At 50.7% G+C, this 26,316-nt stretch overlaps 1 protein-coding gene across 1 annotated transcript in view; it reads left to right on the top strand.

Annotated features, from left to right (window-relative positions):
• The window catches only part of CACNA2D4 (calcium voltage-gated channel auxiliary subunit alpha2delta 4), a 199,736-nt gene that overhangs the window by 79,429 nt on the left and 93,991 nt on the right, over positions 1-26,316 (top strand). The window contains exons 18-25 of the mRNA XM_054168159.1: positions 3,094-3,165; positions 11,701-11,762; positions 15,372-15,439; positions 15,574-15,619; positions 17,479-17,576; positions 20,077-20,170; positions 21,543-21,638; positions 24,141-24,268. Coding sequence (XP_054024134.1) covers positions 3,094-3,165; positions 11,701-11,762; positions 15,372-15,439; positions 15,574-15,619; positions 17,479-17,576; positions 20,077-20,170; positions 21,543-21,638; positions 24,141-24,268 — 664 coding nt within the window. The remainder of the gene's footprint in view (positions 1-3,093; positions 3,166-11,700; positions 11,763-15,371; positions 15,440-15,573; positions 15,620-17,478; positions 17,577-20,076; positions 20,171-21,542; positions 21,639-24,140; positions 24,269-26,316) is intronic.

The following is a 26,316-nucleotide window of genomic DNA, read 5'->3' on the forward strand; positions in this document are numbered from 1 at the left end:
GCACACAAGCAGGCAGGGGAAAGGAGTCAGCAGCACTTGTTAGCAGTTGTGGGGACAACACATGCTGGAGCAGGAGAGTTTGCTGTTTGGGTTGTGTCCTAGCTCTGAGGCACGAGCTGCCCAGGGCAGAAGGACAGAGAAGATATTTTACCCCTTCCCAAGGGGTGAGATACAAATGCTCCACACTGGGTTGGAAGTTTAAATGGAAATTCCATTTACAAATCTACACAAAAGGTATTCAGGTAGAAGGTTTGCACTCACAAACTAGGCTCAGTCCTTCACCTGGACCTACCAGGCCAGAACCTTCCAGAGCCTCCCAGAAACCTCCACCCCCCTCAGCCTCAGCAGCCCAAGAGCAGCCAAGCTGCCACACACACACACTAGACCCAGGCCTGCTGCAGGCTTCCCCAGGCCCTGTGGGGTAGCTGGAAACTCACTGCCAGCCATGGCCAGGAGAAAACCTCTCCCCCACAAGCCATAAAGATAACCACACACATGTCCTGAGATGGAGAGCAGGGAGAGAGATTGGCTGTACAGCCCCTAAGGAGAGGAATACAGGAGAACAAAAAAGAATAACAGATTACAATACCCTGGGATGAACTGCCTGACCCCTGGGACTCCCTAGCCTCTAGAAGACTTTTCTTTATCAATATAGAATCATAGAATTACAGAATTGTCAGGGTTAGAAGGGACCTCAAGGATCAGCCAGTTCCACCCCCCCTGCCATGGGCAGGGACACCTCACACTACAGCAGGTTGCTCACAGCCACCTCCAGCCTGGCTGCAAACACCTCCAGGGATGAGGCTTCCACCACCTCCCTGGGCAACCTCTGTCAGTCTCTCACCACCCTCATGGGGAACAACTTCTTCCTAACATCCAATCTGAATCTACCAATTTCTAGTTTTGCTTCATCTCCCCCCAGTCCTATCACTCCCTGACACCCTCAAAAGTCCCTCCCCAGCTTTCTTGTAGCCCCCTTCAGATCCTGGAAGGCCACAAGAAGGTCTCCTCAGAGCCTTCTCTTCTCCAGACTGAACAACCCCAACTCCCTCAGTCTGTCCTCAGAGCAGAGCAGCTCCAGCCCTCTGCTCATCCTCGTGGCCCTTCTCTGGACACTTTCCAGCACCTCCAGATCCTTCTTGTGACAGAGGCTGCAATTAACTCTTAATTTCCCTTATCCTAGAACAGAAAGGAGCACTTCAGCATTCACCAGACCATTTGTCCACACTCTGATACACATTTTACAAAGTGTTGTCAGAACTGTCCTGCCTAAAAAGCAATCAGCATGATGTAGGCTCCTAGGCACCAGCACAACAGCTGATTTCTCCATGTTGTAAAAGCTACTGAGGAAGAAGCAGCAAGCCAGGACTGTGGCATCATTCTACAGCTACTGTCACCTGGGGGCTGGACACAGGAAAAGTAGGCAGCCTGCAGACTATCTGGAGCTAAGGAGATCAAAGGAGATTTCAGATAGCCACTGATCTGCTTCTGCACTGCCTAATATAAAAGGAGATATAGATGAAGCAACAACAACTGAACTAAATCCAGACCCCATTGAAAATGCTGCAGGCTCTCAGACCAGAATAGATGAATAGTATCACAGAGTCACAGAATGTTAGGGGTTGGAAGGGACCTGGAAAGCTCATCCAGTCCAACCCCCCTGCCAGAGCAGGAGCACCTAGAGCAGATCACACAGGAACACAGCCAGGCAGGCTTTAAATATCTCCAGAGAGGGAGACTCCACAACCCCCATGGGCAGCCTGTGCCAGGGCTCTGCCATCCTCACAGGGAGAAAATTCTTCCTCATATTTCCATGGAACTTCCTCTGCCTCAGCTTCCACCACTGCCTCTTGTGCTGTCCTTGGGCATCCCCCAGCAGAGCCTGGCTCCAGCCTCTGGGCACTCACCCTGCACAGCTTTATCAACAGGAATGAGGTCACCCTCAGGCTCCTCCTCTCCAAGCTACAGAGCCCTCAGCTCCCTCAGGCTCTCCTTGTGAGAAAGATGTTCCACTGCCTTCATCATCTTTGTGGCTCTGTGCTGGACTCTTTCAAGCAATTCCTTGAGGTCCTTCTTGAACCAAGGGGCCCAGAACAGGAGCTCTCAGTTCAAGGGGTCCTTGCTGTGTCTCTGGCAGGAGGTCAAACACTCTTAGCCAAAAAGGAGTAACAGTCCCAGGCAGTGTTTTGCTTTCCAAGATGTGGGCCTTGGGAAACACAAGCTTTGTATTCTAGGTCTGTAAATAACCCACATCAAACAGCCACCATCAACAGAACTGTGGCCCTGTACAGTAAAAGCTGTGAGCCTGGCCAGTAGCTGGAATGGAGGCCTGCTCTGGAAGCAATTTGTGTGAATGAAGAAGTGACTTTCCAGCTGGTTTTCCTATCCAGGCTGAAGCAATAGGCTGATATGCTCTGGCAGGCTGGATGTTAAGTTAAAGTTTCTGCACTTGTGGAACAATTCCTTGGCTCTGCCTTGCCAGAGGCTGGGATTCACTGTGCCAATTACATCCTGCCTTTGGAACCTGGACTGAATAAGAAGGGTCTTCTCTGCTGCCTGCTCTGCTATCATACAGTCTTGCTTTGCTGTGCTAAGCAGCTGCTTTGATGCAGCTCAGAAGTGGTGCCTGTAACTCATACATCAGTTTAGAAAATGCCCAAGAGCTTTGGGACCAGTCTGGAGCAGGTACTGAGTTTCTCAGGTGTCTCCTCTTCCAGGCTCCCACAGCACCTTGCTAACGACTTCCGAGCTGCCAAACAGTGAAGTCTGAAGCTTGGGCTGGCAGCTTCAGAGCCTGCAGATCCTTCCCTTTTGCTAAAGACACATCAACAAGCTTTCAACACAAGCCATTATTGCATGTGTCGCGTATCATCTTGACTGAACAAGGATCCTGGCCACGGAGAATAGCTGCCTCGGTTTAAAAGAAGCAATAAAGAGCTGTAGGGGAGGGGGGAGGGCGTTGTTGAGGGGAGGAGGTTGCTTGGGGGAGGGGGGACGGGGACACCCTTCTGTCAGTCCCTGCATTGTTATGACAAGTGGCTCTGTTAACTCCCTGCCTGGAGACACTAACACTGACCTTGTTCCCCTCTGCAGCTGAGAACTGCCATGATCAATGGGGAAACAGGCTACCTCTCTATGGATGTGAAGGTCCCTGTGGATAAAGGGGTAAGAAATGATCCTTCTCTTCAGGTCCCACAAGAGAGGGGATGGGAAATGGGTGCTGAAGAACCACAAAGGCTGTGGCTTTAACAAGCTCAGCATTTCTGTTGTTTCACTACACACACAACACCCGTGCTAGAGACACAAACCAGAGCAGCGTCAGAGGCGCTCTGCACACCTAGTGACACCCTGCTCTAAGAGGGGTTGAAAATGCCTCATAGCTCTCTGCTTTGTCCAGGAAACCCCCAAAGCCATGTTGCTCACTGCTTATAGGGCTGTGAAATGAATCAGAGGTCTTCAAGAATTTAGAATGGGGAAGACTATACTGAGCTGACCTAGACAAAAAGAGGCTTGGAGACTTCCTGAACTGCAGTTTCCTACTCAGAAACACTCAGGAAAACCTTGTCAGAATGAGACTCCCTTCATCTAGGACCAGGATTAAGTTTCTGTGCAAACAGTTTCAGACATTTTCTGGAAAGTCCTGGTGAAATGGAGACCCTTGAAGGTTCCCTAGCAGCTCAAACTGGGGGCTATCCATTTCCCTTTGGAGTCAGTGCCAAACTGCCTTCTCCATTTATGTTCGCTGCTACTTTATCATTGGAGTTTATTTAACTTAACTCTCCTAAAGGTTTTGGCTTCCATCAGTTGCTGTTTGGAAGTATTCCAGAGTCCTGCAAGTTATACTGGCTGGAAGTCTTCCATATTTCAGGAAAAGTTTCCATCTTTTATAAGGGAGCATGTTTTTCCTTCAGTGATGAAGCTGGCTGACCTGCTCCCCATGCCAAGCCACAGTCAGCAGCACTTCCAACAAACCCACTGCTACCAGCCACTGCTGGAATAGAATAGAGTAGAATAGAATAGAATGGAATGGAATAGGATAGAATTAACCAAGTTGGAAAAGACCCTCAAGAGATCAAGTCCAACCTGTCATCCAACACCATCTAATCAACTAAACCATGGCACCAAGTGCCTCAGCCAGGCTCTTCCTAAACACCCCCAGGGATGGTGACTTCACCACCTCCCTGGGCAGCACATCCCAATGGCCAATCTCTCTTGCTGGGAAGAACTTCTTCCTAACATCCAGCCTAAACCTCCCCTGGCACAGCTTGAGACTGTGTCCTCTTGCTCTGGTGCTGGGTGCCTGGGAGAAGAGACCAACCCCCACCTGGCTACAACCTCCCTTCAGGGAGTTGGAGAGAGCAAGAAGGTCTCCCCTGAGCCTCCTCCTCTCCAGGCTAAGCAACCCCAGCTCCCTCAGCCTCTCCTCACAGGGCTGTGCTCCAGACCCCTCCCCAGCTTTGCTGCCCTTCTCTGGACACCTTCCAGCATCTCAACATCTTTCCTAAACTGAGGGGCCCAGAACTGGACACAGGACTCCAGGTGTGGCCTAACCAGAGCAGAGTACAGGGGCAGAATGACCTCCCTGTTCCTGCTGGCCACACTGTTCCTGATGCAGGCCAGGATGCCATTGGCCCTCTTAGCTGCCTGGGCACACTGCAGGCTCATGTTCAGCCTACCATCAACCAGCACCCCCAGGTCCCTCTCTGCCTGGCTGCTCTCAGCCACTCTGACCCCAGCCTGTAGCACTGCCTGGGGTTGTTGTGGCCAATGTGCAGAACCTGGCACTTGGATGTGTTCAGTCTCCTGCCCTTGGACTCTGCCCATCTGCCCAGCCTGTCCAGGTCCCTCTGCAGAGCCTCTCTACCCTCCAGCAGATCAACTCCTGCCCCCAGCTTGGTGTCGTCAGCAAATTTACTGCTGATGGACTCAATGCCCTCATCCAGATCATCAATAAAGATGTTAAAGAGCATGGGGCCCAGTACTGATCCCTGGGGCACACCACTAGTGCCTGGCTGCCAGCTGGCTGTGGCACCATTCACCACCTGGTGCCCTCTTGTTTACCATTTTCTTTTTGTTTACAGCACTGCAGCTGCTTCTCATTCCACATCTGATTTAAGCCCAGTTCAACTCATTATTAAGAATAAAATTCCATGAGGAGCTGTCTCAAGTGCTTTCTATAAACCCAGATCCATTGCATGTCCTTTATTTCCTTCATCCATTCTCTTTGTTACTCTGTCAGAAAGGCAATTAGAGTTTTCCAGCAAGGTCTATTCTGTGTAAGTCTTGACTGCTTATTTCTCTGTGCTAACCTCTTTCTCTATCTCTGTGCACCTCAATACCATTTGCTCTGAGTCATCCAGAGATGGGGAATCTTTCTGCTCTCCTACCCAGGGTAAAAAAAAAGAAAAAGATACCAAAAAGTGTCTTTGTAGGAGCTATTATCTGCTTCATTCTGCAGCTCTGCAAGCCTTAGGAAGTGTAAGTAAGATCAGGTGACTGCCTGGTGGATGTGGGGCAGGCTGTGGATGTGGTCTACCTGGACCTCAGCAAGGCCTTTGACACCATCCCCCACAGCAAACTCCTGGCCAAGCTGTCAGCCTCTGGCTTGGAGAGCAGCTCTCTGAGCTGGGTTAGGAACTGGCTGGAGGCTGAGCCCAGAGAGTGGTGGTGAATGGTGCCACAGCCAGCTGGCAGCCAGGCACCAGTGGCATCCCCCAGGGATCAGTGCTGAGCCCCATCCTGTTCAATATCTTTATTGATGATCTGGATGAGGGGATTGAGTCCATCAGCAGTAAATTTGCAGATGACACCAAGCTGGGAGCAGATGTTGGTCAGTTAGAGGGCTGAAGGGCTCTGCAGAGGGACCTTGACAGGCTGCACAGATGGGTAGAGACCAACAGAATGGCATTCAACAAGTCCAAGTGCCAGGGGCTGCACTTTGGCTACAGCAACCCCATGCAGAGCTACAGGCTGGGGTCAGAGTGGCTGGGGAGCAGCTAAACAGAGAGGGACCTGGGGGTGCTGATTGACTGCTGCCTAAACATGAGCCAGCAGTGTGCCCAGGTGGACAAGAAGGACAATGGCATCCTGGCCTGCATTAGGAACAGTGTGGCCAGCAGGAGCAGGGAGGTCATTCTGCCCTGTGCTCAGCACTGGTTAGGCCATACCTTGAGTCCTGTGTCCAGTTCTGGGCTCCTCAATTTAGACACTTGAAGGTGTCCAGAGAAGGGCAACAAAGCTGGGGAGGGGTCTGGAGCACAGCCCTGTGAGGAGAGGCTGAGGGAGCTGGGGTTGCTTAGCCTGGAGAAGAGGAGGCTCAGGGGAGACCTTCTTGCTCTCTACAACTCCCTGAAGGGAGGTTGTAGCCAGGAGGGGGCTCTTCTCCCAGGCAACCAGCACCAGAACAAGGGGACACAGTCTCAAGCTGTGCCAGGGGAAGTTTAGGCTGGAGGTGAGGAGAAAGTTCTTCACTGAGAGAGTTGTTAGCTATTGGAATGTGCTGCCCAGGGAGGTGGTGGAGTCACCGTCCCTGGAGGTGTTCAAGAGGGGACTGGATGTGGCACTTGGAGCCATGGTTTTGTTGTCAGGAGGTGTTGGGTGACAGGCTGGACTTGCTGAGCTCTGAGGTCTTTTCCAACCTTATTGATTCTATGATTCTATGATAATAGGAGGCTGGGAGACTGAAGCTGAGTGTGTGACAGTTTTACTATTAGCAGAATACACACCAAGAGGGGACCAGAAGTGAAACTTAGCAATTCTCACTTGTCCCCTACCCTGCTAGCTGATGAAGCAGAGCAGCAGATTAAACAAAGGAACTGCTGAGAGAGCCTTCAAACAAAGAGGAGGTGGCAGCCAGAGGATGGAGAAGGAGCTGAGTGAAGGGGATAGAAATGATTCTGTCAGCCACGTAAACAGGACTGCCCAGGATGATCCAAGGAAGGGATTGAGAGTGGAGTGAGAGAGAGAGGGCAAAATAAGGGGTGGTTGTTACAGAGGTCTGGTGGCTGAGAGGGCATTGCTTGCAGGTAGGGTACAGAGTGGTGGTGGTCATGAAAGCAAAGGAGCAAGGACATGGGTAAGAGCTGTGGCAAACCACTGGTAAGGGCATTAGCCAGGACTGGCTGCCACTGCCTGCTGCAGTGACAATACCCAGCCTGGGAACACACCTGTTGCCAGCCCACTGGTGCTGCTGGTCAGCCACCCTACCCCTGTGCCAACACATCCTTCTGTTCCCTCTTGCTCTGCACAGCACAGCAAAGCCCTGCCCCGTCCTCCTTAGCCCTGCTTGGCTCAAGGGTGCCTCTGCTGCCTTCCTTCCCACGGATAAGCAGTGACACCTCCAGCTCTCCCAGGGAGGGCTAGCCAGCAATCTTCTCTCTCTGCCCAAAGAGTGGTTTGCCCTCCCTTCTACAAGGTGCATGTGCTGAGTGGCTACTTGTGCAGAGGAAGGCAGATCAGAACGAGCAGAACAAGATCTGCTGAAGGAAAGGCTCTCAGAGTAGTGATGTCCTGGGGCATTTTCTACTGCACCCTTTACCCCAGGGGCAGGCCCACACCTACAGGTCTCCTCCTTTTCCATGCATGCCCCTCTCCACCATCAGATCAGACTGGCAAGGAAAGGGAGGCCAGCAAAACACCTTCATGCCATGTTCTTTGTGGGTATCACAGCACTTTTGGGGCACCTCGCCTCAGTAAAAGACTTGGACCCAGTTGCTCAGCATTACCACCCTTGGAGAGAGAGAAGGGAGGGAAGGCTGAGCTGTCTGCCACCTCCTCACCAAACAAAAATCCCCACCAGCCCATCTTCTGTGTGTAAAAACTCACTGTGAAGCTGTGGTGGGGTGAAATTTCCTCCCCCCCAACATTAACTTTGCCAGACCAGCTGAGCTGGAAGCAGATGCAAGCTGTATTTTACAGGCAAGACTCCAATCTACAGGGGGATGCAATGAGCATGGACAAAACATCCAGGAGGTAAAGTATTCACAGGGATTTACAATTAACAAACAGCACAAGAGCCACTCTGGTCAGAGACCAGAAGAAGCTACCAGCCTCCCCTTCCTTGCCCACCCAGGCTCCCCTGGCCAAAGAAGGGAGAGAGAGAGAGCAGAGAAAGATGCTGTTAGACTTAACCAAAACAATGCAGCCAAGGTCAAGCAGAGGCAAGTTAGCATCTCTCCAGAGCAACAAAGCAAGAAGAGAAGAGACAAGAGGAAGGAATTCTTTTGGTACAACCAGGCTTAAGATGGGTATCTCTCCATTGGAGTGGTTTAGAGTTATCTTGGGTTTCCTTTTCACACCCAGTAGTGAAAGAGAGATTGGCCACTGGAATGTGCTGCCCAGGGAGTGGTGGAGTCACCATCCCTGGAGGTGTTTAAAAGGGAGGTTGTAGCCAGGTGGGGGTTGGTCTCTTTTCCCAGGCTACCAGCTCCAGAACAAGAGGACACAGTCTCAAGCTGTGCCAGGGGAGGTTCAGGCTGGATGTTAGGAAGAAGTTCTTCCCAGCAAGAGAGATTGGCCATTGGGATGTTCTGCCCAGGGGGGTGGTGAAGTCACCATCCCTGGAGGTGTTTAGGAAGAGCCTGGATGAGTCCCTTGGTGCCATGGTTTAGTTGAACAGATGGTGTTGGGTGATAGGTTGGACTGGATGATCTCAAAGGTCTTTTCCAACGTGGTCGATTCTGGATTCTGTATTTATTTACATGTTTCTACTTTTCTGCTCAAGCTCTGTGAACACATTTTAAAGGCATAGCCTACACCTGCCAGAATCTACCCCTTCTGAACAATTCCCTTGCTAGTCCTGGCTCCCCCTTTATGGCTTGCTCCACTTCCACTGTTGTGTGGTTTGAGCAGGTTAGAGCAGGCACAGCTGTCCCTGGGGTGCCCTTGAGTTTGGTCTCTTCACTCCCTGTCTGTCACACACATTCTCTCACCATGTGCTGAGCTTAGGCTGTGCCTTTAACATTCAGTCACAGATTTTGAGCAGAATGGTAGAGAAATGTAAATAACTCACTCTTGGGTGTGAAAAGGAAAACTAAAGGTTATTCTAAACAAATTCATTGGGTAAATATCTAGAGGAGGAGCTCTACATCAGAGGAGCTGTACCATAACAAATCTTCCCTTCTCTCTTCTCTTCTCAGCTGTTTTGCTTCCCTCAGGAGAGAGAACCTGCTTTTGGCTGGCCTTGGCTAAGTAACTTCTCTGCTCCTTTCTCTTGGCCCTTTTGTGCAGGGGGTAAGGGAGGCAGGGAGGGAGAAGCTGGTAGCTTCCCCTGGTCCTTGGCCAGGGGGTCCTTGTGCTGTTTATTGATTGTAAACACCTGTAACTGTTGTGACTCCTGGATATTTGTCCACATTCCTTGCATCCCCTTGCAGAGTGCAGATCTTGCTTGCAAACACAGCTTCATTTGCTTCTGACTGAGCTGCTCTGGCAAAAGCTAATGCTGGGGGGAAACTTCAACCCACCACACAGCACCTTGTCAGACTGTGGCTAGGATTTAAAGCATGTCAGGGTTTGTATAGCAGCAGAAGGGTCCTACAGAAACTTTCCAAGAACTTCTCTCCTGTGGAAAAGAATTCCACTGAAATCAAGACTTTCCTACAGGAAAAGGCCAGTCTGGAAAAGAGCTGAAGTTCTGAAGCAGCATTCAGGGATGTGAAATGGCTTCAGGTGAAATGTCAGCCTGAAAGGAAAAATATCTTCATGTGAATCAAAATGGCTTAGACTTGGAGCAGCACTGCTCTCTTGGTTTTATCCCTCCAATTTAGAATAGAATAGAATAGAATAGAATAGAATAGAATAGAATAGAATAGAATAGACCAGGTTGGAAAAGATCTTCGAGATATCAAGTCCAACTTATCACCCAACACCATCTAATCAACTAAACCATGGCACCAAGTGCCTCATCCAGGCTCTTCCTAAACACCTCCAGTGATGGTGACTCCACCACCTCCCTGGGCAGCACATTCCAATGGTCAATCTCTCTTGCTGGGAAGAACTTTCTCCTCACCTCCAGCTTAAACCTCCCCTGGCACAGCTTGAGACTTTGTCCTCTTATTCTGGTGCTCATTGCCTGGCGGAAGAGACCAACCCCCAGCTGGCTACAACCTCCTTCAGGGAGTTGTAGAGAGCAAGAAGGTCTCCCCTGAGCCTCCTCTTCTCCAGGCTAAGCAACCCCAGCTCCCTCAGCCTCTCCTCACAGGGCTGTGCTCCAGACCCCTCCCCAGCTTTGTTGCCCTTCTCTGGACACTTCTAGCACCTCAACCTCCTTCCTAAACTGAGGGGCCCAGAACTGGACACAGGACTCAAGGTGTGGCCTAACCAGTGCTGAGCACAGGGCAGAATGACCTCCCTGCTCCTGCTGGCCACACTGTTCCTGATGCAGGCCAAGATGCCGTTGGCCTTCTTGGCCACCTGGGCACACTGCAGGCTCATGTTCAGCCTACTATCACCCAGTACCCCCAGGTGCCTTTCTGCCTGGCTGCTCTCCAGCCCCTCTGTCCCCAGCCTGCAGCACTGCCTGGTGTTGTTGTGGCCCCATGTTGAGACCCATTTAAAAATGTCTGGGTTTTGTTTTTTTTCTTTCCTGATGTTTTTTGACAACATTGGACTATGTTAACATTTTCTCCCAGTTTGGAATGAAAGGAAATGTCAGGAATCTCAGCATTTCCCACAGGAGTGGAAAGACTTGGCCCTGGCTGCCCACCCACAAAGTGGATAGGTTTGCCATCCTGCCTCCTCTCTGATCCTTCCTCTCCTTCCTACCTGTCCCTCTGAGCTCTGCCCCTCCTGCTGGGGATGATGAAGTGCAAAGCCATCGAGCTTGCTTGTGGTGGGTTGAAGTTTCCCCCCAGCATTAGCTTTTGCCAGAGCAGCTCAGTCAGAAGCAAATGAAGCTGTGTTTGCAAGCAAGATCTGCACTCTGCAAGGGGATGCAAGGAATGTGGACAAATATCCAGGAGTTACAATAGTTACAGGGGTTTACAATCAATAAACAGCACAAGGATCCCCTGGCCAAGGACCAGGGGAAGCTTACCCTTTACCTCCTTATCCCCCTGTACTAAAGGGACAAGAGAGAGGAGCAGAGAAGTTAGACTTTGCCAAGGCCAGCCAAAAGCAGGTTGTCTCTCCTGAGGGAAGCAAAACAGCTGAGATGAGAAGAGAAAAGAAGAGAAAAAGGATGAATAGTTATGGCACAGATCCTCTGATTCCAGATAGTTACCCAATGAATTTGTTTAGAATAACCTTTAGTTTTCCTTTTCACACCCAAGAGTGAGTTATTTACATTTCTCTACCATTCTGCTCAAAATCTGCAACTGAATTGTAAAGGCACAGCCTAAGCCCAACACATTGCTCTGTACAGCAAAAGAGCAGCAGAGCCCCAGTGTGCTGGCTCAGAGGGTGCAAGGCAGGCAGCAGCTTCTCCCTACCCTTTCTGTCAGCCTGTGCAGGAGCCTAGAGTAAAGAAAGGTTGAACTGAAGCCCCAGCTGGAAAGACAAAGTAGCTGCTTAGGTGCTGAAAGTCACAAGTTGCTGAGTACAGCACACTCATTTCTGGCTTCATCCAGCCCTAGCAAGGTGTGAAGTGCTGGTAAGGATCAATGGCTTTTGCTTAGCCTTGGGGAGATATATGCTAGGTACCATCATCACTATGCTCTTAGTCTGTTGGCTGGTCTCTCACTTTCTTCTGTGTTCTCATTCCAGAAACGTGTTCTCTTCCTCACCAATGATTACTTCTTCACGGACATCACTGGCACACCTTTCAGGTGAGCAAGGACTCACAAAACATCAATGCAGTCACTCACAGGCTCACAGGATGCCAGGGGTTGGAAGGGACCCAAAGAGATCATCAAGTACAACCCCGCTGCCAGAGCAGAACCATACAGTCTAGCTCAGGTCACAGAGGAATGCATCCAGACAGGGCCTTGAAAGTCTCCAGAGAAGAAGTCAGAAGGCACAGAATCATAGAATCACAGAATGTTGGAGGTTGGAAGGGACCTCCAGAGACCATCCAGTCCAATCCCCCTGCCAGAGCAGCATCACCCAGGGTAGTCTGCACAGGAATGCATCCAAGTGGGTTTGGAAAGTCTCTAGAGAAGGAGACTCCACAACCTCTCTGGGCAGCCTGCTCCAGGGCTCTGGTACCCTCACACCAAAGAAGTTTCTTGAGCTGAAACCTTCTCTGTTCAAGTTTGTATCCATTGGTCCTTGTCTTATTGCTGTGCACCACCAAAAAGAGCTTGGCCCCCTCCACTTGCCCCCCACCCCTCAGCTATTGATAGGCATTGATCAGATCCCTCTCAGCCTTCTCTTCTCCAGACTAAACAGCCCCAGGGCTCTCAGTCTCTCTTCACAGGGGAGATGCTCGGCGGGAGAGCAAATTGGTCCCTTCATAAAACTGACTAGAGCTCATGAGTAACTGACTTCTTTGTTTCTAGAAGCATGAAAACATTTTTGTGAGATCAGCTCAAAAGGCATATTGTGACTTCCCTGAAGCTCAGAGTCCAAAAGCTCCCCCTGAGGTGAAGCAGGTGGTTTCGTTCCAGAGAGATGAGACACCTTCAAGTTGAAGTTCCAGCGAACGTGGGTTTGGTTCTGGTGCATGGCTCTGAGCAAAACATTGCCATACACTACCAATCCTGAAACATCACAGAAGGAATTGAGAGGGGAAAAAGAAACAACTGGTGTGGTTTTTGTCCCCAGCTGAAATCAGAACCTTTGAAAAAGGTTGGTTTTTAAGCTGGGCTTACAAAGCTGGGCCAAAAAACTGCCCCCCAAAATGGCTGAAATGGCTTAAAATCAGAACCTTTGAAAAAGGTTGGTTTTTAAGCTGGGCTTACAAAGCTGGGCCAAAAAACTGCCCCCCCCCAAAATGGCTGAAATGGCTTAAAATCAGAACCTTTGAAAAAGGTTGGGTTTTAAGCTGGGCTTACAAAGCTGGGCCAAAAAACTGCCCCCCCAAAATGGCTGAAATGGCTTAAAATCAGAACCTTTGAAAAAGGTTGGGTTTTAATCTGGGCTTACAAAGCTGGGCCAAAAAACTGCCCCCCAAAATGGCTGAAATGGCTTAAAATCAGAACCTTTGAAAAAGGTTGGGTTTTAAGCTGGGCTTACAAAGCTGGACCAAAAAAACTGCCCCCCAAAATGGCTGAAATGGCTTAAAATCAGAACCTTTGAAAAAGGTTGGGTTTTAAGCTGGGCTTACAAAGCTGGGCCAAAAAACTGCCCCCCAAAAAGGCTGAAATGGCTTAAAATCAGAACCTTTGAAAAAGGTTGGTTTTTAAGCTGGGCTTACAAAGCTGGGCCAAAAAACTGCCCCCCCAAAATGGCTGAAATGGCTTAAAATCAGAACCTTTGAAAAAGGTTGGGTTTTAATCTGGGCTTACAAAGCTGGGCCAAAAAACTGCCCCCCAAAAAGGCTTGAAATTGGCACACATTTGGAAAATGTTTTGGTTTTTTACCTGGACTTACAAAGCTGGAGCAGCAAACTGTCCCCAAAACCAGCTGAAAGGGCTTAAAATTGGCACACATGTGGAAAATGTTGTTGCTGACATGAACTTACAAAGCTGGACCAAAAAAAGCTGTCACCAACTATGGCTGAAATGGCTACCTGAAGGGAGGTTGTAGCCAGGTGGGGGTTGGTCTCTTCTCCCAGGCAACCAACACCAGAACAAGAGGACACAGTCTCAGGCTCTGCCAGGGGAGGTTTAGGTTGGATGTTAGGAAGAAGTTCTACACAGAGAGAGTGATTGCCCATTGGAATGTGCTGCCCAGGGAGGTGGTGGAGTCACCATCACTGGAGGTGTTCAGGAGGAGACTTGATGGGGTGCTTGGTGCCATGGTTTAGTTCATTAGGTGGTGTTGGATGATAGGTTGGATGTGATGATCTTGAAGGTCTCTTCCAACCTGGTCTATTCTATTCTATTCTATCCTATCCTATCCTATCCTATCCTATCCTATCCTATCCTATCCTATCCTATTCCATCCTATCCTATCCTATTCCATCCTATCCTATCCTATCCTATCCTATTCTATTCCATCCTATCCTATCCTATCCTATCCTATCCTATCCTATTCCATCCTATCCTATCCTATCCTATCCTATCCTATCCTATCCTGTTCTATTCTAAAATGGGCACACATGTGGAAAATGTTGTTGTTGACCTGAACTTAGAAAGCTGGACCAAAAAACTGTCCCCAAAAATGGCTGAAAGGGCCTGAGGTTGGAACACATTTGGAAAATGACCAGAGCCTGCAAAGCTGGACAAAAAAATGTTCCCAAACTTGAAGGTGTTCAGAGAAGGGCAATGAGGCTGGGGAGAGGCCTCAAGCAGGAGCCCTAAGAGGAGAGGCTGAGGGAGCTGGGGTTGCTTAGCCTGGAGAAGGCTCAGGGGAGACCTCATTGCTGTCTACAACTCCCTGAAGGGAGGTTGTAGCCAGGTGAGAGTTGGTCTCTTCTCCCAGGCAAGCAGCACCAGAACAAGAGGACACAGTCTCAAGCTGTGCCAGGGGAAGTTTAGGCTGGAGGTGAGGAGAAAGTTCTTCACTGAGAGAGTTGTTGGCCATTGGGATGTGCTGCCCAGGGAGGTGGTGGAGTCATCGTCCCTGGAGGTATCCAAGAGGGGATTGGACGTGGCACTTGGAGCCATGGCTTAGTAGGCATGAGGTGCTGGGTGGCAGGTTGGACTTGATGATCTTTGAGGTCTTTTCCAACCTTATTGATTCTGTGATTCTATGAAATTGGTACCTATTTGGAACATGTTATTGTTGACCTGAACCTACAAAGCTGGACCAAAAAACTGTCCTCAAAAATGGCTGAAATGGCTTGAGGTGGGCACACATTTGGGAAATGATCTGAACATACCAAGCTGGACAAAAAAGCTGTCAGCACAAATGTCTCATAGCTCTACAGATAGGTTCCTCAGTTTCTCTGCTGAAATTGGATCTTACTTAATCATCTTTTGATTAGGTTCTTTTCTTTAACAGCTGTAGAGAGAGTTCACCTGTTTAAGAGTTGTAATTGCAGGGGATATCAGGTAGTGATAGGACTGGGGGGGATGGAGCAAAACTAGAAGTGGGGACATTCAGATTGGATGTTAGGAAGAAGTTCTTCCCCATGAAGGTGGTGAGAGACTGGCACAGGTTGCCCAGGGAGGTGGTGGAAGCCTCATCCCTGGAGGTGTTTGCAGCCAGGCTGGATGTGGCTGTGAGCAACCTGCTGCAGTGTGAGGTGTCCCTGCCCAGGGGGGTGGAACTGTGTAGTCCTTGAGGTCCCTTCCAACCCTGACAATTCCATGATTCTCTGACTGCAAAGTCATGTTTAGGGATCATACCCCTCCTTGCTGACAAGCCCTCTCTTGTCCTTCTCCCTGCAGCCTGGGTGTTGTGCTATCCAGGGGACATGGGGAGTACATTCTGCTGGGGAACACTTCAGTGGAAGAAGGTAGGTTAATGTGAAACAGCCATGCTGTGCTAAAGGACAAGGTAGCTACTCTGAACTTCACTGCTTCCCTTCTCTTTCAGTGGTGTATCCTGTCTGCTACTTAACTCAATACTCTGTCTCTCACTTGGTTTCAGGTTTGCATGACCTGCTCCAGCCAGACCTGTCTTTAGCAAATGAATGGTGAGTGGAGGATGCCCTGTCAACGGCACAGGTCAAGTTCCCAGCAATTTGGCTTGAGTTCACCACCCTCTGTGGCCTGGAGAAGAAAACAGTGTTGTTTAGGGCTGTACCTGCAAAGCTCAGATTGTCTCCAGGCAATTCAGTTCCACCTCTTCCCACGGGAGATCCCACCAAAGCCTAGCACCTCCCTCCGCTAAGAAACATCTCCTGAAACTTCTCAGCAGTCTGCTGTGCTCAGTCTTATTTTGTCCCTCCTTATGTTGCTCAGAATTGTGCTACCAAACCTACAGTATGTCAGACTTGTCAGGAAATTGTGTTTGCAAGCTTAGCAAGAGATTATTTTTGGTTGTCATTCTTCTGAGCTGAGCCCAGATCTAATTTCTAGTGAGCGTGAAGGTGATTTATGGCCCAGGTTTCAAGAGCAAGCACCACTGCTGTCTCTGCTTTGTTTGGATAGGTAACAGGGTGAGGCGTGGCACTCTTCATTTATTGCTGTGAAGTTTGGCATTTCCATGAAGCCAACATTCAGTTCCACCCAGGCACACCAACCCAGCCTGTATCAAAGCCAAAATAACTGTAGCCAAGAAGCCCTGCAGCCCTTCACACCTCACATTACACCGGCAGCTTTCACAGGCAGTACATTGGAGACACTAGCAGTGACTTCTTCTTCCTCTACTCCTAACTTGGGGTGTCAGCTTACCACACTTTACATATTCATTTCTCTTGGACTGCTCTCATAAATCACTCCTTTCAGCCCCTTCACTCTCCTTCACTGTCCTGACAACCAAGCAGGCAAAATTGAAAGCAGCAGTAGAAGATTGGTCTCTTTCCTAATACATTTGTAGCACATTCTCCTGCCTCTCCCCAGACCGTCCCAAGGGCCCTGCAGCTTGTCCCACTTAGGGGCAGCTTTTGTTTCCACTGCATCATATTGCAGTCTTACTCCTTGTCTCATTTTTATGGAATCACAGAATGTTAGGGGTTGGAAGGGACCTGGAAAGCTCATCTAGTCCAACCCCCCTGCCAGAGCAGGAGCACCTAGAGCAGATCACACAGGAACACATCCAGGCAGGCTTTAAATATCTCCAGAGAGGGAGACTCCACACCTGCCCTGGGCAGCCTGTGCCAGGGCTCTGTCACCCTCACAGGGAAAAAGTTTTTTCTGATGTTTCCATGGAACTTCCTATGCCTCAGCTTCCACCACTGCCTCTTGTGCTGGCATTGGGCATCCCCCAGCAGAGCCTGGCTCCAGCCTCTGGGCACTCACCCTGCACATCTTTATCAACAGGAATGAGGTCACCCTCAGGCTCCTCCTCTCCAAGCTACAGAGCCCTCAGCTCCCTCAGTCTCCCCTAGTAAGGAGGATGTTCCACTCCCTTCACTGTTTCTGTGGCTCTGTGCTGGACTCTTTCAAGCACTTCCCTGAGGCCCTTCTTGAATGAAAGGGTCCAGAACAGGACACAATACTCCAGGTGCAGCCTCCCCAGGGTAGTCTCTTGGTTTCTCTGCTTGTTTTCCTCACATTGCATCTGATCCTCTGCTTTTCACATTGTTATTGTTTCTATAGACACAGGTACAAATCTTGATGCACAGTACAGGTAACAGCTGGATAAAGCTGGGGTTGCTGCATGGCATTGTGCTGGAGAACATGACAGCAACCTTCCTGCACGCAGCAGTCAGATCAGTCAGGGTTTGGTTTAGTGTTAGGTCTGACTTACAGCCACGCTGTTAAGATTCTGTGTGGGCATGGCAAGGCCAAAACCTCTGCAGCTGAAGCTTTCTCCATGAGTTTTTGTTTGCACATATCCTTTCCCAGGAACATTTCCTTGATTGTGGTTTCACTCTCCCCTCCCTACCAGGATTTACTGCATCACTGACATTGATCCGGACCACCGGAAGCTCAGCCAGCTGGAGGCTGTGATCCGTTTCCTCACTGGAGAGGAGCCTGACCTGGAATGTGAGTCCCAGGCACCCACAGGGCACTGCTGGGGTTTTCCTGTACCAGTCATGGGAGAGGGGAGACTGACAAACTGATTGGTGTCAGACCGAGCCCCCGTGGCACCTGCTCACAGACGCAGGACTCTAACCCAGCTTCATTCCCGTGTGGAAATGAGCTGTGAGGATCACTTCCTTGCCTCTGTCAGAGATTGCTTTTTCCCATTTCAGAGCCCTCACATAACTTGGCCTTGTTGAAGGGTCTCAGCACAGGAAACCCTGAAAAGGGAAAGACTTGAATGGAGCTTGGTGGGGGCTGCACACCGTGTTTAAGACAGACTGATCAGCTGGGCTAGAGGGGACGATGGCAGCAGGAGCCAGGGAAGCTGCTGTGGCTACTCTGCTCCCAAGGGCTGCAGCCAGCATCCTCCAAGGGCTGCATGTTGCCATTTAGGCAGATGGGGTCCTTTCAGAACAAGGATTGCTAATTCTATTTTCCAAACAGAATTAGTAATCGATTGGGGGAGGGGGGATGTAAATCAATTATTATCTTGCCTGCTGCCAGCCACTGCTGCTCACCCACTGCACCAGGTGCCATTCTCCAGGCCACTGGCAGCCACCCAAGCTGCTGAGAGCAGCGCTGTGGGATGGGACCTCTGTTGGGGTGCAGAGGTGGGCAGCTGTGCATGGGAACTCCCTACAGCTCACCTTCAGCCCACCTGATTCTCCACCTCTTCAGCCCCTCTCGTTGTGTCAGGTACAAGCTTTTGCATGTTGGCACAAACCTTTGGCACAAAGATGAGAAGCTCTTAAAATGAAAAGCAAAGGTAATCCTCTCTTGCACAGCGTGTGCAGAGCCCTCCGTGGCTGCCTTTGGAGGAGGCTGAAAAGAGAAGATGTAGGAGTAGAAGAGGTCAGAGAGGAGGAGGAAGGTTTCAGGGGAGCTGACTATGAGTAACATGCAGATTTGGAAGTGCTGTGGAGGAAAAATAAATAGAATTTGGATAGATCTTAAACATGTAGGACCTGGAGAGGGAAATAATCTGCTGGTGAGCTGTGGTTTTGAGATCTGAATGACAGAAGGAATGGAGAAATGGATTCTGACAACTAAGACTCTCCCCCCCCAAAAAAACAAAAGAATGCTGGGAGCACTTGGCAGAAAATATTAGGAGATATTTGGGACCTCAATGCAGTAAGTGGAAGCAGAAGCACTGAAAGGGTAGGGGGTGCTCCACCTAGAATCACAGAATTGTCAGGGTTGGAAGGGACCCCAAGGATCAGCCAGTTCCCACCCCCCTGCCATGGCCAGGGACACCTCACACTACAGCAGGTTGCTCACAGCCACATCCAGCCTGGCCTTCAAAACCTCCAGGGCTGAGGCTTCCACCACCTCCCTGGGCAACCTGTGCCAGGCTCTCACCACCCTCTTGGGGAACTTCTTCCTAACATCCAATCTCAATCTCCCCATGTCTAGCTTTGCTCTATTCCCCCCAGTCCTATCACTCCCTGATGCCCTCAAAAGTCCCTCCCCAGCTTTCTTGTAGCCCCCTTCAGATACTGGAAGGCCACAAGAAGGCCTCCTTGGAGCCTTCTCTTCTCCAGACTGCACAACCCCAACTCCCTCAGTCTGTCTCCATAGCAGAGCAGCTCCAGCCCTCTGCTCATCCTTGTGGCCCTTCTCTGGACACCTTCCAGCACCTCCAGACCCTTCCTGTAATAGAGGCTCCCGAACCGGACACAGTGCTCCAGGTGAGGTCTCACCAGAGTGGAGCAGAGGGGGAGAATCACCTCAACAGAACCTCACTGAAAGGAGTCTATCTCCAGTATGAATGACAGCAATCATATCCTCACAGCACAAATTGAATGCAGGCAGGGCAGTATGGGAACCAAGCTGGTCAAATAAATGGGATCTCAGAGCATGACATTTAGCACATGGCATACTCAAACCTTCCTAAACACCTCTCAGTCCCACTTCAGGCTGGACTAGACTGGTAGCCTAGACTGGCTTGAGCAAGCTGGGGGAAACAGATTGCTGAGAGTGTTTTGTGAGATGCAGAGGAAGGACGGAGAAGCCATTGAAGATGTCACTCAGGTCTTTGAAGAAGCTCCTTGAGTGGCATGGGCTGCCTGGTGTCCTTCTATAGGGCACCAAGAAATAAAGTCAAAGCAGAGATTTGCAGGAATGGTTGTGGGCAGCCTGCTCAGTCAGGCAGAAGGGCAGAGTGAAGGCCTGATGAATAATGTCATTTGAAAGCCTCTCACTAGCCCAGACTGTCAAACCCAAACCCTTCCATTGATGCTACAGGAGAGCCAGCCTGACACTCTTAGATGCAGCAACTGTTCTTGCTCTCAGTGTCATCCAGGCTGGAAGGTCCTGTGCTTAGTCATGCAAGGGGAGACCTCTATTTTATGACATGTTGCTTCACTGCTCTGGGCCAGGCATATGCTCCACAATAAGAAACTCACTAAGACATTTAGCAGAGGACATATCCTTCCTGATTCTTCTTGTCTGTTCTTCTTAGGTGATGAGGAGTTGGTCCAGGAAGTGCTGTTTGATGCAGTAGTCACTGCACCCATGGAGGCCTACTGGACAACACTAGCCCTCAACATGTCCATGTAAGTCTAGGAGAAATAACCATGAGTGGAGCACCAGTGAAGGGGCATCTCCAGATGCTCTGGGCTTATGCAGTGCCAGATTCACTGCACAACATACTAAAAACTAGGAACAGTTCCAAAAGCTGATAGAAATAGCTTAATAGCTTTAGAAATAACACCCAACTTGTCTCTCAGGAGTGCAGTCCAGGAGCTTGGGCCTTCTCAGGGGAGCCTCTAGTTTGGTGAGCTTATATGAATATCACTAGAGGCCAGCTGAGTTCACACCAATTCTTTGCAGGACCTAATTCAGATGCACTGCATTTTCCTCTGTAGTTGATAGAATTTGGTATCTCACAGCAGCTGAGGCTATTTCAGTTTAAAGTTACTAGGAGTCATTTCAGCATGCATTAGTTATCCCTTTAAATGGCAAGCAGCATGATTTGGCTTCACTTCCCATATGACTGCAGCAGAAGCTCCATCCCATGTGGCAAGGACTTTGCTCCCTCACCAGCAGTGAGGAAAAGGGAGTTTCATCTGGTCTCTGCTGACAGTGCCTTCAGATTAAACCTCGGGAAGGGAGTGGACAGGCTGGCTTCAGCAAATCAATTTCTACTTTATTATTTCCAGAGAGGCAGCTTTTACTTGTAGCATCTGGCATCATGTCAAAAGGATCTGCTTTCAGTAGAGAACACGCTGCTTACATAGATGTGTGGCCTCAGGACTCCTCTCCCTGTTCCAGTGACCAGTATCTCTACCATTGTTGAGCCAGCAGCAGTCATGCTAAGACACCCAATGATCAGCACTCCTTTTAAATGGCTTCACCAGCACCCACCTCTCACGTTAAGGCAGGTTCTCCACCATGTAGCTGTCTCATCTGTGCCCTTGATACCTCCAGTGAGACATGTCTTAATCAGTCTACTGCTTCAGAGTCAGCCTGCTAGCCCACCCAGCCTCTGCATGCCTGAGACAACTATTCTCCCTCTGCAGTCCCTCTCCTCATTTCAGCCTCATGTGGGCAAGGCTAGCAGGAGGAAAGAAGCTTATGGTCTACCTAGAAGAAAACCAAATGAGAAAACTTCAAAGGTGTGAATCTAGGCAGAGATCTCAACCTGCCAACAGTTAGCCAGCAACAACCTGTTCCCATTAGCAGTTAGGAGCAAGTGTCACTCCTCATGTAAATGGGTGAGAGTCACAGAATCTCCTAGACTGGAAAAGACCTTCAGGATCATCAAGTCCAATCATAGATCATCAAGCCCACTCATAATACTGCTAATTGTCTTGGGACCACATCTCCAGGTGTGGCTTCTGGCTTGAAATGTCCTCCGTTTGGTGCAAGGAAAAGTCTGTTCTTCTGAGAACTCTTTGCTTCTGCTTGTGTGTTTCTGTTTCACAGGGATACCGAGGCAGGTGTTGAGATGGCCTTCCTAGGCACTCGAGCTGGGCTCATGAGGAGTGCCCTGTATGTGGGCTCTGAGAAGATTTCCAACCGGTGAGTCCCCGACCTGCAGCACGAAGTTTGTCTCAGTGACTCTGAAGGGGCAGCACAAAATCAGCACCAGCTTTAGAAATGTCTTTGGGGAGCCAGAAGAAGAAAGCAACACCAGGGTGACATGGGTGCTAGTTTGCAGAGTTCAGGTAGCAGAGGACCTTTCTCCTTGACCTTTTGAGTTTTTCTTAAAATCCTGTCCCAAGGTGCATTTATTTCAATGCAGAACCTTCCAGCATTCTCTGACTTCAGTCAGCTAACCAGAGAAAATGGCCACAGTGACTGCATATCCCCAGGACCATTTTGCAGTGCAGAGGCTCTGCACTCTAGTGCCCTGCTGACATTCCAGCTTGGCCAGGGTTGATCTTTCTGCCTCGATTCCTCTTCCAGGTTTATTCTGTTCTGGTTCTTACATTGCCCACATCACAGCAGCATCCCAGTGCCTTCCAGTGAGGCATTAAGTGATGTGACTGACATCTGTCAGATACGATTCTATGATTTGTTCTCTCCCTCAAGGCCAAAGTGTGTGTTCAGTGGAGGGTTCTGACATGGAAAGGGTATAGTTTGCATTTTTGCTGCATTCTGAATATGCAGGCTGGGGTGTTCTGCTTTAGGAAAGCACAGGTCTCAGAGGCTCCCCAGCAGATGAAGCAGAACGGGACAGTGTCCGTAGTGGGCCTGAGCTTTCTGGCAGCTGTTTCTGTGGCTTTGAATTCCCCAAACACAAGTCATACCGTCAAGGCAGGGGGCTTGGCTGTGCCTGGAAGGTGACCACCTGTCAGCCTCCTTTTATGTTTTCAAAACAGTCTGCATAAGTCAGAATAGTCAGGCTCTAGTTGCAAGGGAGAAAACAACCTGTGCTACAGGACAGTGAGCTGACCATTTCACAGAATCACAGGATCAATAAGGCTGGAAAAGACCTCAGAGATCATCAAGTCCAACCTAGCACCCAACACCTCAGGACTACTAAACCATGGCTCCAAGTGCCACATCCAACCTCCTCTTGAACCCCTCCAGGGATGGTGACTCCACCACCTCCCTGGGCAGCACATTCCCATGGCCAATTACTCTTTCTGGGAAGAACTTTCTCCTCACCTCCTGCCTAAACTTCCCCTGGTGCAGCTTGAGACTGTGTCCTCTTGTTCTGGTGCTGGCTGCCTGGGAGAAGAGACCAACTCCTTCCTGGCTACAACCTCCATTCAGGGAGTTGGAGAGGGCAAGAAGGTCTCCTCTGAGCCTCCTCTTCTCCAGGCTAAGCAACCCCAGCTCCCTCAGCCTCTCCTCACAGGGCTGTGCTCCAGACCCCTCCCCAGCCTCCTTACCCTTCTCTGGACACTTTCAAGTGTTTCAATGTTCTTCTTAAATTGAGGGCCCCAGAACTGGACACAGGACTCAAGGTGTGGCCTAACCAGTGCTGAGTGCAGGGCAGAATCACTTCCCAGCTCCTGCTAGCCACACCATTGCTGATGCATGCCTAACCCACACTGCTCATCGGGAGCATCCTTCAGTGCTTTTGAACACCACACGGCAGTGACAGACCCCCACACATCACACACGGGGTTCTTCTGGCAGCCCCTGAAAGGAAGGAAGCACATAAATGAGTAATTGTTGTTATGTCAAAACACACAGCAAAACCAGAGCCTGCAAAGGGGATTCGTCAGGCGGGATGCAGGCACCTCCAGGGAACACAATGACCTGATGAGCTCTCCTGAGCACGCACCGCCTGTCTTGCCTTGCCCTCAGAGCCCACCTTCCTGCCTGTAGGAGCAGCCGTTTGCTCGAGTCATTCATTGCATGCAGCCCTGGGAATTCAGTATTCCGACACGACGCCGTGACTGTCCGTTCGGGGCTGGGGGAGGCTTGTTCGGGTGTGGGGGCTTTGTAGCAGGCTACTAATTGCGCTTCCTGGGCTGCCCGGCGCTCTCCTGCAGCAGCGCGTTGCTTCCCGCTGGCCGCGCACCACCTTGGTTGGCTGGCCGGAGGCTGCGGGAAGGAGCGGCAGCCGCCTCCGCCCTGCCGCCGGCAGGAGCCGCTCGGCCCGCGGCCGCCCCTCGCCCGCCCTCGGGACCGCCGCCGGCGCGGCCTCGAGCCTTGGCCAAGGCAACAGCGGCACCTGGCGGCCGGCCGGCAGAGGCGCGGCGACGGCAGCGCGGGACCCGGGGCGGCGGGGGGTGGGGCGGCGCCTCCTGGCCCACGGTTGCCGTTCCGAGGCGGCGGCGGTCGTGCCGCGGGCGGGCGGGTCCGGTCCGGCTGCCGGAGCGGGGAGCCCGGCCCGAGGGTGGGTCTCTGACCCGCATCTGCCGGGGGGATGCGAGACAGAGGGAGGCGCCTCCGCGTCGCGGTAGCAAGGGAGTCCCCGTAGCCAGCAGCGCACCGGGAGGACCCCAGCGCTGGCGTGGGTCTGCTGCAGGGAAAGCCCCAGGTGATGAGGCCAGCCCCAGGAGTCCCATTCCATTGCCGCGCCTTCACACTGTACACAGACTGCCCTGGGTTTTCTTCCGGCAGGAAATTCCTGACACCGAAGGAGAAGGAAAGTATTTTCACCATGGACCACTTTCCTCTGTGGTACCGCCGGGCAGCTGAGCATCCCCCCGGGAGCTTCATCTACAGCATTGTCTCAGAGGATGATTCAGGTAACCCCAACCTGAGCACCGAAGCAGACGAGAGGGGAAGGAGTAACATTTTCACGTCTTGCACCCCACGCCATGCTTCTCCCAATCCCTTCTGCGCTGTGGGAAGTGCTGAGACCTGGCCTTTTGGCATCATCGTCACACTTAGCAGAGGCAGAGAGGCCACAGCAGACAGAGAAAGCCACAAGGAAGACAGTCATGAGGTTGTAGAGGAGGCAAGGGATGCCTCTAAACACAGACTCCCAGCAGCCCAAAGCGTTTAAGGAGGCAGGGGTAGGAAGTCACAGGATACTTGGGCTGGAGAGCCTATGAACCATGAGAAGGAGAAGGGAAAGGTATCACTTAGACATGTAGGTGTGAGCAGGCCTGGGAGGTAACACCATCAGGGGGACTGGATGAAGATAACAGCTAGGACTGATAAGGCATCAGCAAGCACTCAGTCTGGAAGTCCAAGTTTAGAGGATGTCAGTTTTTAACATCACCACTTCCCATGACATGAAAGGATGGGTTTGTTACGAAAGGTGGTGGAGGGAAGGCTTTTCCATAGCATCCTCTTGGTGAGGCTGTCTCATTAGTCCTCTGTCCCATCATGCTGCTAGACTGGTACCTCCTGGGCAGTTAGGGAGCTCAAGCATGGGAGGTTAGCAAGGTATGGCATTCCACAGATTCTTGCATGGGATGTTGGTTCCTGTGAGTTTAAGGGGCCAGCCAGGACCTCCTCAAAAGGCTGGAAGAGAGCAGGAGGCCTAGAAAGAAACAATGAAAACAACATACTCATGTGAGACTCATACACAGAAGGCAGAAATCCCCTCTGTGTTCCTCCATGGCCCTTAGCACTGCATCTCTGCCATGGAGCTCAGCACTTTAGCTGTTAAAGCTTTTTGTGGCACAGTGGTGGGAAGCTGGTGGGTGGGAAAACAAGTGGTAAAGAGGAAAAAACCAGACTGGAAGGCAAGAGATGAACCAGGATGTATAGAGAGAGGGGTGGGAAGAGAAAATACTTGAAACCTTCCACAAAAGCCTCTCTGTGCCCAGCACCCTTACACCTCACTTAAAAGGCACGTGTAGAGAGAGGGAGAGGCATGGCAGGAGGGACCTTCTCCTTCCCTGCATACCACAGCATTTGCCCTTTGGAGTAAAGTGTGGGTTAGAAAAGCAGGCAGTGGCATGCTGTGGGGCTTTTAGGGCAGCCATTACCCAGGCCACAGTAGTCACAGTAGGTGGGTTTGTGGCTTGATAATGGCATTCTTAGAAGTCCCAGGTAGTTTTGCTGGGATGAAGACAGTGGCTGCCACTGTTTTTTGTATTGCACAGTTAGTGGTCAGGAGCTCCAAGTCCAGGACCTCATTCATCTGGAAAGCCTACAGGCACATCGTAAGAAGCAGCACCTGGCCCTGAAGACCTTGTGCTCTGAATTTTAAGGGAGATTATCAGTATCTTTAGAGATGGACAGCTGGGTCTAAAGAGACTGTGATCCATGAGATCACACATTATACCTGTGAAGAGCCAGGCAAAAATACTCACAGTGCTGCTGAGTTGTGGTGCTTCACTGTCAAAGCAAAGTCCAGGCCCTCCCTTACCACTGGATGAAGCAGGGGTGCCCCACCTTTTGGCCAGAACAGACCACCCAGTTTTTGTGGAGCTGTTGATGATTAGATGCTTCCCACATGACTCACATGCCTGCCCCCTGGCAAGGGGTTTTCATGGCAGATGAACTTTTCATCACGTAAGAGGAAAGAGCCTGCAGACCTCCCTGTGGGAAGGGTAAGAAGCAGGGAATGGCTGCAGGTCATCAGAATAATTTAGCCAGGGCTCCTTCTTCCAGTGTCCAAAAGTGCCAGAGAGAAGACAACAGCAGGGAGAGCTCTGCCAGTCGAGTTGAGCTGCTCTTGGAGCCCAGATCTCTCTCTGTGTTAGGTGTTTGGGTTTTTTTGCTTTGGTTTGCTTCGGTTTTCTCAGGGTTGCTGAGTCTGTTTTGCTTATTTGCCTCATCCTAGGGACAGCAAGAAATTTTGTGTTCACTCTAAAGGCAGGATTAGGCCCAAGGCATG

This window comes from Dryobates pubescens, chromosome 15, assembly GCF_014839835.1.
Source record: "Dryobates pubescens isolate bDryPub1 chromosome 15, bDryPub1.pri, whole genome shotgun sequence".
Lineage (NCBI taxonomy): Eukaryota > Metazoa > Chordata > Aves > Piciformes > Picidae > Dryobates > Dryobates pubescens.